The sequence below is a fragment of the Megalops cyprinoides genome, chromosome 20, assembly GCF_013368585.1.
Source record: "Megalops cyprinoides isolate fMegCyp1 chromosome 20, fMegCyp1.pri, whole genome shotgun sequence".
NCBI classification, from domain to species: Eukaryota; Metazoa; Chordata; class Actinopteri; order Elopiformes; family Megalopidae; genus Megalops; species Megalops cyprinoides.
This window is the reverse complement of record NC_050602.1, coordinates 10,599,958-10,613,038: the sequence shown is the minus strand read 5'-3', so window position 1 is coordinate 10,613,038 and position 13,081 is coordinate 10,599,958. Positions and strand designations below refer to the sequence as shown.

Sequence of the window (13,081 nt, the reverse complement as noted above, 5' to 3'; positions counted from 1 at the left end):
GCAAATGTCCGTAAGCCCTGACTAGTCCAAAAAAAAAAAAGAAAAAACAACAAAATACATCTCTACCCTGAACACTTCATTTATTCATTTGCAATTAGCACTGAACACTGCTCAGATACTTAACCCTGAAGGGTCCCGAAGTTCAAGTGTTTGAAAGTTTGGAGTACCTGCTGATTCAGTGATATCACACCGTTCATACAATAATGTAAAGCCATTTGAGGACTGATAGTACAGTATGTGTTTTTACTGCCTAACTGCTGTCTAATCTTTCGAATGTATTTATCAAAGCACGCATTATTTAGATGTTTTATTTTTTGGTATGTATGAATTTTGACAGCGTGAGATGACCGCGCTTGAAGGTAGCTTACTAGACAGGGTCGTCTTAAAAACTTAAGGTCAGCTTTAGGTCAACGAAACGTCACAGGTCATCTTTCATGAAGCACACGCATGGAAGTTGCAGTGCCACGATAGCTTTGGGCTTATTACGCCTGAACATCTCGTTCAAGTCCAAGCCAACCTGGTCCACCATCGGAAATGCAAGTCCAACGAAAGGGGCGTCAGAGGGTAGGAGAAAAACTTGAAATAATAATAATAATAAAAAAACTTTTCCTTAAATCGTTTCCTTTAAGTCTGTAACACAGTGTAACATTCGTCATCACATTTTACAACTTTTTCATAAGTTTATGTTCTTTTCCAAGACCTGAGAGGTTTTACTGAGACGGATAGCATGGAGGGGGATTCCACCTGGTGAGACTACATGAAATTCACTGCAAATACTTTTTTTGTTTTTACCACCCACCCTTAAGATGGAAGCTGTCTGTCTCCCATGGTGTGGGAGGAGCTTATGGGCATGGCCACGCTTGGGTGGGGGGAGGGGCCGAGCTGCTGGTATTTAAGACTGATCCCCACCCCTTCGCCCTTTCACCGTCCCGCCCGCGGAAGAAGGGGGGGAGGCGAGAGACAGCAGGGTGGAGACGGACGCGTGTCCTGGCCGGGTGGTCGAGGCCTGGTCACTGGCGCTTGGGCTTGTCCTCGTGCCCTTTGTCGCCGCCCTGGTGGCCGGAGGCTGCGGGGGACAGCCACAGCGAGAACAGGATGATGAGGTGGCAGACATGCAGGGCGACCGAGCTGTACACAGTGGAGGGGTAGGTGTTCCACGACAGCTCGATGAGGCCCAAAATCAGGACCCTGTCAAAGAAAGAAAGTCCCATAATCACTGTCAGAACACTCTGCAAGATGCAGGAAACAACTGCAAGAAGCAAGAAGCATCAGGCTTGTTTTAGCATCAATACTGCACTCATGTTGTGCACTTTCTCCAGTCTCCAATGCGCACAGGCAAGTGTACTGGGTAGGATAAGTACACTTGCCTGTGTCAGTGAGTAGGATAAACCATGCAGATTATTTAAAAAACAGTGAATCTGTGCAGCATTACAGCAGCATCGATACAAAATGGTTTTATAAAAGGTATCAATTACACCATACAGTAAGTTCAACATTAAGTGTTCCAAAGGCCATGTGCATTTGACGCTACTTTCACGCATCAACAGCCTGAACAAAGCCACATTTATGCTTTCAACATTGACTTTCTGAAAACTAAACCTGGACTACAATCAAACCGAAACTGACCACACTGCTTAGATTAGGTTACAGTCTTAACAGACTAAGCCACTCGGGAGCCTTAAATTACACAGCTTCATCCTAAAGGGATGCCCCACAACCAAAACAGTGGGTCTTAAAATGTTCATTTCCTTAAAGAAGTTATTATCCCACATGCAGCCGCTGGTCTCGCATGGGCCCAGTATTCTAAAAGGCACTGCAAAGCATTCTGGGATTGATATGATGTAAACAGCTGTGATGTGCTTCAAATACACAGCATGCTGTTCAAGACAGACACAAACCGGCTGCCTACAGTAAACACGTAGCAACAATTTCCTATCGTTTCAGCAGTCCCAATGGAAACAATATCAACTTATCAGTCTTAGCCTAAATATTCATTCATTAAAGGAACAGGAAAGCAGCGGTTGATGTGACACTCCCTGAGCAGGTACTCCTTGCTGCACTGCTTGCTCTCCTGAGCTAGCGAGTACTTACACCTAAAAACTCCACCGCTCTTGCCACAGGTTCAGTGCTCACACGGACCAGCAAGGTCACCCTGGTCTTACCTGAGCAGGTGAGCCAGCTTCTTCACCCCCCCGCTCCACAGCAGGTAGGGCAGGGTGTGGAAGTACCACACGTAGAACTGGTAGTGCAGCGAGCGGCTGAAGCACATGCCGATGAAGTTGGAGGTGAACAGAATCAAGACGATCTGTGACTGGCCGTTAAGGAGGAACCATGGAATGCTTTAGGTGTGATGCTGCAAGCACCAGGTCATGTGCTCAAAGGGAAGGCCTATGACAAAGTGTGCCACTTTACACCAAAAACACTGGCAAAGAAAAGACTAGGTGCATGGAATTCTGCGGCAACAACACAAAAACAAAGGTGATTCACACAAGGCCTTTTGGCAACAAAGACACAGACAGAAGGATATGATCAACGCTAAGTTTCGGCAGGGGCTGAACCCTCTTAGCTGGGTCCTTCAGTAGTACCATAATGCTCTCTTCAGGCCTGAAATGACATCAGCAGCACATATTTAACCTTCTAACACAGAGAATGATCACAGACAACGAACACATAAGGGCCTGGCATTTGGCTCTATTTGTGGCCGACTTTATGCACAGCAATGTAATGTAACAACGTAATGCTTTGTGTACATTTAATACATGTGCACAAATTTCTACTTGCATCCATATGCTTATGAATATATGGACTTAGACTGCAGAGCTTGCTCAAGGGTAAAACAGCAGGGGGTCACTTGAGATTTACATTGACATTTACAGATTCAAAGCAAAAACCCTGGAGTCTACAGTCAAGTGCTCTGACGAACACTATACAACTTCAACCCCAGCCATAGACAGAAATCTAAATCTCCCGCATTGACCTCAAGCCCTCATCTCATCCTGTTGATTGGGAGCAGCGCAGCCGTGGTGGGCGGTCTTAGCGCACAGGGGGCCACCGGCCTGTTACCTCTTCCACCGTCGGAATGCAAAGAGCAGCAGGGTGAGCAGGTGCGCCCCCAGCAGGGCGAGGTGGAAGTAGCGGCTCAGGAAGACCTCCTCGGGGAGGAAGCGCCAGTTCACCGTCCACTTGAAGAGGAACTGGCGGCCCAGGTCAAAGGCCCGGCTGACATAGCCCACGGGGTTCTCCATGAGAAAGGGCAGACCTAGCAACAGCTGTGATGGGAAGCACAGGAAGGGGAGGGGTCACACACACAGGTTCTTGGATGATTGGATAAAGAACAAGGCACCGGTGTTGCCAGGGTGACGGGAAGGGCTCACCTGTATGACCGCACAGAGGGAGAGCTTGGGCAGGGTTTTCAGCAGGCCGAGCTCCCACAGAAGGACGAAGAGGAGACCGGGGGCGAAGAGAAGCACGTTCATCTTCACAGACACTGCTAAACTGTCCACAAGAGGAGAGGGTGGACACGTCAAAACAACAACAGGGCATTCACACGATGAGAATCTATCAGCTGCCAGGCCATATTAAATCACCACATGGAAAGTGACACCCACACGTTGACTATATGTTATACATGAGTATCTTTTCAATCCAAATACAGGTAATCAATTTTATCTGTGCACACAGGCTAACCGTTGTCCAGTGATGCCATGCCATGTTTTGGAAGCACACATTCAACAGGTGTGATTCAGACAGGCAAAACTAAGTGTGCTTGAGTGTGTGTAAAACGGCAGTCTTATGCAGTATTATTACAAAAAGAACTCAGGGGAACTTACATGAAGTTATATGTGCTCCTCCTTTAAGAGGGACAGGACTGGACTTTCACCTGCTTGAGGGGTGCTGAGTGTGTGGGGATACCTGCCTGTAGAGTGCGCAGCCCAGCATCCAGCGCCTGTCCAGGAAGAGGTTGACCGCTCCGAACAGCAGCATCATAGCGACAGGGTCATTGAAGAGCCGTAAGACGAAGATGGAGTGGATGCGGTACGAGGCACAGCACACGAAGAAAAACACGTAGGGGGGAACCTGGGGGGGGGGGGCAAGGAAAAGCACAGCATGTCAACGACACGCCGCAGTCTCGGCACGGCCAATCAAACCTTAGGGCCGGCTGGCAATAGCCATACGGACGTTGCATGGAATTAGTGGCTGGTCATGAGTGGCTCTTTTTTGGTCAATGCAAAAGCAACATGTTGTTTTATTCACCATAAGACATTATGCTACTGGCTTACTGGTCAAACTCAAGTGCCATAATCACCGAATCGTGCTGGTGAAAGCTGAGCAAGCTGAAAAATTGTTTGTTCACGTTATGAGCACTGAGTGATGTGTTAGTTGGGTCTGTTCTGCTCCCCAGTACAGTTTGAATGAGCCCTTACTATTGTTCATTTAAGGACATAATAATAATGGTCATTTCACGACACCATCACGTTTGGTCAAATCCCACACACAGTATGCTGCCCAGACCAGACTGCTGCTAGATGCTGCGGCTCACCTTCTGGGTACGGTGGTAAATACGGAAGACCAGAAGCAGATTGACGAGGTAGAAGGCAGCGAAGAGGTACTGCCCCGTCCGAATGTTCACCCCGTGGTCAGTGACGTAGTAGAGCGCTGTGAAGATGTACACGAAACCAGCCGGGTACCTGCAGAGCCAAAAGCAGAGGAAGAGAGCTATTTTGTCACTGCAGTGACTCTAAGGGGGACAAACTGTTCCCATATCCTACGGGGATTTGGGAGAGACGATTCTCGAAAACTCACACCAGCGGCCCCGTGTCTCCCTTCAGCTGGGTGTAGTCGTATGTGCCGTTGATGACGCCTTCCACTTCGTCCATGTAAGCTTTCCAGTCGATCTCTGTGTCTAGGGGGGGGGGGATTCAGCACAACAGCAGAGAACAAAAAAATTGAACTCAAACACCTTACTGTACTAATCCACAGCATGCATATGCATTTCACACGTGATGACTCCAGAATTCGGACATTACTACATACATACTATTTGGATTTTGAGAAAGTGATTTTATATCAGAAATATGGAAATGCCAAACTACCACTTCAACAGAGATTCTTAGTTACACAGCCAATACATTAACTGTGGTAACAGCCTAGCTAAAACAACTAGCTGAAGTACTAAAGAACCCCTCTCCCCCAGTCAGCTGGATGGAGACAGCCATCTAAACAGCAACAATTCTTCATTTGGTACGTACTCGAGATCTTCCCATTCAACAAGCCCACAAGTCTATAGTTAAGGTAACCTTTTTTATTGCAAACGTGTAGCTAGCTAGCGGCAAAACTGGAATGTGACAGGCTCACACATTTTGAATAACTGCACACAAATAGCGAGCTAGCTAACGGTAAGTAAGTGACAGAGTACCTAGTGCTTTAGCTATGCCGTTAACTAGGTACGTTTACACTATAACCGGTTTTTTGTTAATTTTGCTAAAATGAACAGGAAAAAAAAACAACAGCTGACTACATGGCTACAATGCAGTTGTGGCTATACGCAATTATATTGTAGCTAGCGCGTAGTAAGCAAGTGAACACGTTTCACCAGGAACAGCTAACGTTTCCTAGCTAATCTCAGTTTCCCATATACTTACATGCTACTTTCTGTATGACCCAAACATTGATCACGATTTCTAAGCACCATAATACTGCAGCTACCAGGAACGTATACTCCGCTTTGAACAATATCAGGTGCTTCTCCTGCCATAATGTGCGCAGTGTCCCCCATACTCGAGACGGCGGACCGGCTGATTTCTTCTTTCCACCTCCTGCCATTTCTGCCCACGTAAGTAGGCCGTACCATGTGTAACTCTCAAACACAACGAGATTTACGCGATGCCCACATGACTAGGGAAAGCTAACCGCCCGGACCACAGTCCACAACAGCTTCAAATAACTTTTCATGTGACAACTGTCACAGGAAACTGTGAAGCCTAAAGTTACTTCCGGTATAAGTTAGGAGGGCAAATTTCAGAATAAGAGCACGTTGCCTACTCTCAATATTTATATATTGTTGATATGGGTTTAACGTAAAAGTATCCCTATTACTGAAAAAAAAAAATCAAAAACAATTGATACTTTCTCAGTGAAAACGGGTAAACTGTAAACTGTTAACAATCCCTAACTAAGCAGACCCATAAGTTGGAAAAATAAAGGCCTATATCAAGTTTGTGTAATAGAAAATGTCCTGTTATTTCTTTTTGTGTGAGTGGCCAAAATTATCACGTCATTCATTTGCCACATTCATCTGGACACAATAAAACAAATAATGTCAACAACATATGATTAGTAGAGCAGTGCATCCTTTTATATTTAAGGTATGTAATCAGTTTTTTTTATAAGTTATTTATAAAATTATTGGTATAGTCAAGAGAAATAGAGAACACTTCTTGTTAAGTAGGTTGAAAACATATTGAGCTGAGATCCCAGATATTTGTAGAGATTTCATATCATTACTACTTCACCAAAAATACACGTGACACAAAACCTGGCCTCACACAGCCCATTATCAAGCGCCAAAATGACTTGGCCTCGTATTAGATAAAACAGCAAGCCTTGCTGGCAGGTCTGCCGAGAGAAGCTCTCTGCCTGCCTGCTCCCGATACCCTGCTATTTCTGCCAGCTCCTAACAAGGAGAGCGCGCAGGGAGGGGTGAGGGAGATGGAAAGATGCCGGAGTGATTTACAGTGATGAAATGGAAAAAACAGAGAAAATGCTGCCCGATCGGGAAATGTGGGGGGTCAAGGGGGTGCTTGGCTGTGGAGCAGGTGGGACCTCAGAAGTTCTATAAATCCTCCCGCGGGGTCAGGGAGGTCGGCACAATGAAATCCTTCAAGTGTCCCAGCGACAGCTGCAAGGATCAGGCAACACTTGCCCCTCTGTTTGCTAGACCGTGGACTGGGCAAACAGCGCAGCAAGTCTTGCATATGCCTTCGAGTTGCCTGACATCCAGAGAGAAGCCATCTGGTTCGTATGTTTTTCTTCCTTGCACTTTTGTTGTTACAGAGGCAATATAGAGGGGGGGGGGGGGGGGGGGGGGGGGGGGTGGGTTCATTACTCTGCGGTGATGAAAAGCACAAGGTCCTATCCCTCACCTTCTCTCCCTTTTAGCCTTTGGTCGAATCAGAAGAGCTGACAGGATTAAATCCCTGATTTTTTTTTTTTCTGAGAAAATGTTAAATGTAGAGAAATGCTGAGAATTATTCAGGAACTGTCCACCAGGTGGACTCGGAGGACCAATTTAAACAGAGCCCTGGCTGACTGCATCTGAAGCAGAGAGATTGCCCCTGCTCTTCAAGTAAGGTTATTTTAATTCCCCAGAATTACAGCAGAACACTTCACAGCTTCAGATCCAAGTAAATATGCCCCTATTGCAAATTGCTGCAAAAAATATTGCAAATTGCAGAGCAATTTGTTTAGTTGTGTGTAAATGGCCACTCTCAACCTATTGAACAAGAAGCCAAAATAAAAATGTTCTGTTCTTCAATCTTTCTCCCTGCAGCAACAGTAGAGACCAGCTAACTGCACAGCTCAATGCTAAACTGAGCCACAGTGGGTAATACACCATACCAGTAAGGTGTGGCTTAATCAGGAATTGAACCAACAATATTTTGGTGGTAGGATGGACCCTGCAAACCCTGAAGTGGCAGGAGTATGTGACCAGGAAACTCCAGCTTTGCCTTTTCAGCTAAACTGCGGTCTCACATCTCGCTCTGATCTGATCTGAGCAGCCAAAAATTATGCACAGCTGAAGTAATCCTTCTTTGTCAATTAACACAAACAGAAAACATTTATATGCTTTTGAAAACAAAGTGGCCTGAATATTCATTTGAATTAAATAACCCTGTTCCTGTCAAATTGAGGTTACATTAGGTCACTGTTTCATCTCTGGTCCCAGAGAAGCAAAAGCCAGCTGCCAAAACACTAGACAAAATCAGTAATGGCTTCAGTCCCAGCTATAACAGGCTTCTACTGCTGGCCATGCCAATCCGTATATACTCCTGACCCCATGGAACAGACTGTTTTTAACTTCTGTCAGTAATACCAAATTCACATATATTTTAAATACTGTACATTTAAATGAATGAGAACTGTGTTTTCAAGTGTTACCTGAGAATGTTGGTATTTTAGTTGCATCCTTATTTTGTTACTTTTTGGTTTGTGAGATTTATTTTTTCTGAAAATGTGTTTTCATATTATTACAAAAGCATAGGAAGGGATGGGACTTCTTTGGACAGAATGACCTCAAACAGTTTTTGTCTCTCTGCATAAGAAGGCCAAACTCTGCAGTTTCTAACAGGCTGAGAGTCGGTTCTCCGTGTGTTTGTATTAACCTGTAACGGCAACAAACGCCCCGTTCAACATTTTTAATTCGCGAAAACAAGGTGTTCACCTTTTCATACTGGTCTCCCAAGGTGCACTGCAGTAAAATGAACTTACAGTCCCACACAGGTCCCCCTGTCAAGTGGACAGCAAAGTCAGTACGCTGCATTCAGGCAGATGACTGTGCTGCCGACGCGGCACAAGTAATTCGGTGTGACAGGCGGGCGATGTTTCACCTGCGGTTCTACGCCTTATTAGCATACTGTTCGAATCCCGGGAGGCTGTTTGGCGGGGGCGCGCCGAGCGACAGCTGTTACCTCGCACTTCGCCAGCCGCCAGCTACTGTAAGTGCGCCTCGCTGTAGCTGTAGCGCTCGGTCGTTACCGATCGGAGCTTCTTTGAAAGTCGCGGGTATCTGAAAACAAAGTGCCAGGCAGTGTCTGAAGAACAAGAAGAAGGAGGAAGGATAAAATAAATAAATTAGAAAAAAGCTCAGGCAGCCGCTGCCAATTACTTGTATCCAGCTGGCACCGAAAACACGTGTCGTTTGTGACCTAGTTAGGCTACAGCGCAAATGACAAAGGCGTTCTTATTTATCAACAACGCCCGCAGTGAGCAGAGAAACCCTCCGCTGAGGTTGTCCTCAGAAAGGCACTGACACTGTGCTTCACTATCCGGTACAATTAACTTCAATTCTTTGGATTTTGTTGAACCTCCCTGCGTATTTAGCACTTTCAACAAAAAAAAAAAAAATTAAAACAAACAATAAATTATCATACTTTTCAAAAAAACAACAGTATATATTTTATAGTTTGGGTCCAATTTACAATGGGGTTCTTCAGCATCTGCCTGGTTAGAAGCAGGATTTTGGAAATCATTATGTTTAAAAAAAAAAAAAATGTAAAGAGTGAAACTTAAAACCAGTGTTAAGACAACACTGGTTAAGACAATTTTAAAGAGAAGGACACTGGAGAATAGATGCTTTGTTAAGGAGTACATTTCCATGTTGTCGAGGGAACTGGTGTGTCTGTTGTGATACTTTAGCACAATAGGTTACTGCCCAGGTGAGTCAACCCATTTAAAATGGTTCAGATTACCAATGTTTACCAACACACAGTGGACACCAAAACGAATCGATTATGTACTGGTGTCCTGTCTAGGGGCCTACTTAAACATCTGTGTACAAATTTCTCTAAGCAATGCATGAGACCCAGGATGCTTCTGTGTAAACAATGACACAAGGCAGGAATAATATCAGTGAATCTTTTGTTATTTTATGTGTGGTCCTCATTCTTCATGCATATTATGAATAACTGTGTTAAAGATTAGATTTTTCTTTTTTTCTTAGTCAAAATTTGAATATTGATCCAAATAATTAGTCAGTGATCTCACCAACACAAAATCAAATTATCTGTCATTCATTTTCTGTTCTAATCCAATTAAAATCCAGATAATTCAAATCTTTTCTTTAGGAAAAAAAACACTTTGTAGGCAGGGAAGATTTCTATCCAGTGGGGATGGACCAGTAGCTCATCACTAACAGCCAATTTAGAGAGGAGCCTGACAGCGGGGAGCAGTGGGAGGCACCAGGTGAGGCATGTATGCTGGGAGAGAGGAGGAGCAACTGTCCGCGATTCGCCCAGCGAGCTGCAGAGAGACCGAGGGAATGTCCCACAATGCAGCTGTGTGCTCAGCCTAGCGGAGGTGGAGGCAGACAGATGATGTTCGGGTGACGGGTTCGATTATGTCTGTGCAGCGAAACACATGCTCCTTTTACCGAGAGCCCAAAGGAGAAAACCGTGGAGAGGGTGGGGGGACATCCACTCAGTAAATGATGTCACAACTGTGCTCGCTACCTTAACTCGCCTGCCAAATGACACCACATCACCACATTGCTGATTTTTTTTCCCCTGGGCAAATGCAGAGGATTGTAAAAGATTACTCAAATAACTGTGCCACACAAACAATGGAATTAATCTCAGACGGTAATGCACACACGCACACACACACACACACACACACACAAATGCACACACGCACAGACACACACACACACACACACATACAGCAGCCATTAGGGATCAATACAGGTGAAGGGCTCCTCCTTATTTGGCGTGCCTACCCACTTTTCTCGGAGGCAGCGGAGCACGGATGAGTCAGCACCGGTGATGCCTTTGTAATTGGAAGCACGGCTCGCGGAGACGGAGCTCTGAGGCCGGGTGCCCTTGTCAGAGGAACCCGGATTGATCGAGTCAGCCACCTCATCAGGGGCCAGGCAACACAACAGCTGCCTGTCAAACAGGGGAGAGACAGAACAGAGAAAGGGAAGAGAGGAGAAGCACAGAGGGAGGTTACACCGCAGGAGGGGGGAGAGAGAGAGAGAGAGAGAGACAGGGGGAGGGAAAAAGAGGCACAAAGAAGGAGAGAAGAAAGAGAAGAGAGAGAAAGAGACAAAAAGGAAGAGATAAAGAGTCCCTTGCTTTACAGACAGGCCTTTCAAATGATATTTCTAACACATTGCCATACGTGTGCTACATGGAGCCATGTTGTGAATTATTGGCTTATTACACAATATAACAAATTGCATACAGCTTTCCAGGGTCTAAGATCATTTGGAAATTGTGTTCTCAGTTTAACACGCTGCACACCCATTACTCATCTTGTTCTCACACTCCCCTCCCCCCTCCCAAATTTATCACTTCCTGTTCCATTCATTTTGTAATGAGCCAAGAACTCTCTCCCTGCCAAATCACTCTCTCTTTCAACATTAACAGATGTTCTTAAACACACTTGCCAATTATGTAACATATATACAGACAAAAAAACAACATTTGGTATGAATATGACGAAAACCCATCTAACATGGTTGATTTTCATGCAAGTAGGATATGAAAACCATACATTTGTTGTAATGCTTTTTTTTCTGTTTATCATTTATATTTTAATGTCTTGTAAAAGAATGCTGGTAGAGTGTTGTTTAAAAGGGAAGTCTGGTAAAAAATAATAAACTTAATATGTTTCATGATACCTATGAAATTCCATTCTTGAATATTCCACTCTACATTCTGTAAGTCAGGAATGCGACTGAGTGATCAGAGAGCTGCATTCAGGGAAGTGTCTTTTTTCGACAGGGTTTTGGGTTTCTTCGTTTACCCTAATGAAGAACTCTCCGGCTACTAACTAGGTCACCTTATGTCACGGACCGGAGGGGGAGGAGGGTTGCTGATTCTGGAGACCACGGTTCAGAGAGCCCAATCACTTGATACCAATCATAAAGCATAAGGAGATAGCTGGAGTACACAAAGAGCATAGGAGCAGAGCGTCAAGTTGTCCCGAGAGACTCAAGTCACGTGGTCCAAGCTCCGCCCCTGACCGACGGCAACCCCGTGGAGGTGTCCCACTTGACGCAAATCTTCTCTGAGCGTTTTCGGCGTGACCGTGAAAGCCGCTCTGTCGGAGCCACGCTTGTGCCATCTCCTTAATGCCATGCGCTCGGTGACAGAATCAGGTCTCCGCGCACTCTCAAAGCAACGTCTGACTGCACCCCCATCTCCTGGCGGGGCCTGCATTGCTGTACTTCTAGCCTGGCTGTAGCAGGTCCATCAGGAAGAGGACGTGGGACATTGACAGTCGTGCTCAATGTGACGTGACGTGAAGAGAAAGTTCGATTCACCGAATTTGACTACACTTTACTTGGGGGTCCGGGAATTAGTTTGCGTGTACACTGAAGTAAAAGCTGTGTGATAAACTGAAAGCTCAATAGCATAAAAGTGGCCTCAACCTGATCCAGAGAAGCCTGTTTTGACAGCCTGTTTGCACTGCGTGGAAGAGTGGACATGCATGCTTCAAGGTCATACACATAAATAAGGAGTAAAAATAAACACATTTTAATAATTTATTTTTATAAATCCATAGACAAATAAGGACTTGAGTTGTTCAGAGGCATTCCATGCACGTCTATGTTCACAGCAGATGCTAGGAGTGGACTGCAACAAGGACATACAGTAAAACCTGACAGACAGGCAGCGTGATCATGTCAACTCACAGCAGAAGAGCAAGACAGTCCCCCGCAGTTCCCTTTAAGGAGTGCTTCCGTCATCTCCCTACCCCCGTAGTCGTCCAACAGAATATTAATTCCAGTTAGTAAAGCAGCTGTTCTTTGCTTGCCAGATTTTCCCATTTATTTTCTTGTCCAGCAAAGTGTTACAGCAGATATTGGAGTTATTGCGCAACAGCGCTAAGCAGGTTGTGGCGCAGTTATTGCTGTTGTTATTACAGACCTGGACACAAAAAAAGTGATAGGCCATCCAGGATTTACTGCCATACTAATGTGGCCAAAATGAGGGTATCTTAGGCCAAAATGCCCAGTGCACTTGTATAACAGATAAACTTCTGGAAGGATCTTTTGGGGAAAAAAGATGACTTTGTTTGTCTGTAGCAAGAAGATAAGTATGTTTGTATAGTTTTAGCCAAGCAATACATCATTTAACAGTAACTACGGATGTATATTTGTGTGCATGTATAGGGCTGGTCTCTCAGCTACTGCTTTTGAGAGAAGGCTACAAAGATAGTGAATTACATACATTCTTAATTCAAGACCCAACAAGGACCTCAAGAGCTATTTTTATCTGTGTTTTGTTTGGTTACAATATTCACTTTCTAAAACGTAAACACGATTTTCAGAGGGTTATTGCCAATGAGTATTAAGGAC

At 45.0% G+C, this 13,081-nt stretch overlaps 1 protein-coding gene across 1 annotated transcript; it reads right to left on the bottom strand.

Annotated features, from left to right (window-relative positions):
• Window positions 1–41: 41 nt before the first annotated feature.
• Window positions 42–5,835, bottom strand: alg3 (ALG3 alpha-1,3- mannosyltransferase). The gene is made up of 9 exons (XM_036554553.1): window positions 5,643–5,835; window positions 4,804–4,903; window positions 4,541–4,688; window positions 3,917–4,077; window positions 3,375–3,495; window positions 3,064–3,269; window positions 2,528–2,604; window positions 2,163–2,307; window positions 42–1,188 (listed from the first exon to the last, which is right to left on the bottom strand). Exons 1-9 carry the CDS (start codon window positions 5,821–5,823, stop codon window positions 1,011–1,013), a joined length of 1,317 nt encoding a protein of 438 aa, XP_036410446.1. The 5' UTR covers window positions 5,824–5,835; the 3' UTR covers window positions 42–1,010.
• Window positions 5,836–13,081: the final 7,246 nt, after the last annotated feature.

Coding starts and splice junctions, on each gene's coding strand:
- alg3 (XM_036554553.1), bottom strand. CDS start 5,823: ATGGCAGGAGGTGGAAAGAAGAAATCAGCCGGTCCGCCGTCTCGAGTA. Junction 4,689..4,803: donor GGAGACACGGGGCCGCTGGT/GTGAGTTTTCGA, acceptor TTGGCTCTGCAG/GTACCCGGCTGGTTTCGTGT. Junction 2,605..3,063: donor GCATTCCGACGGTGGAAGAG/GTAACAGGCCGG, acceptor ATGTCATTTCAG/GCCTGAAGAGAGCATTATGG.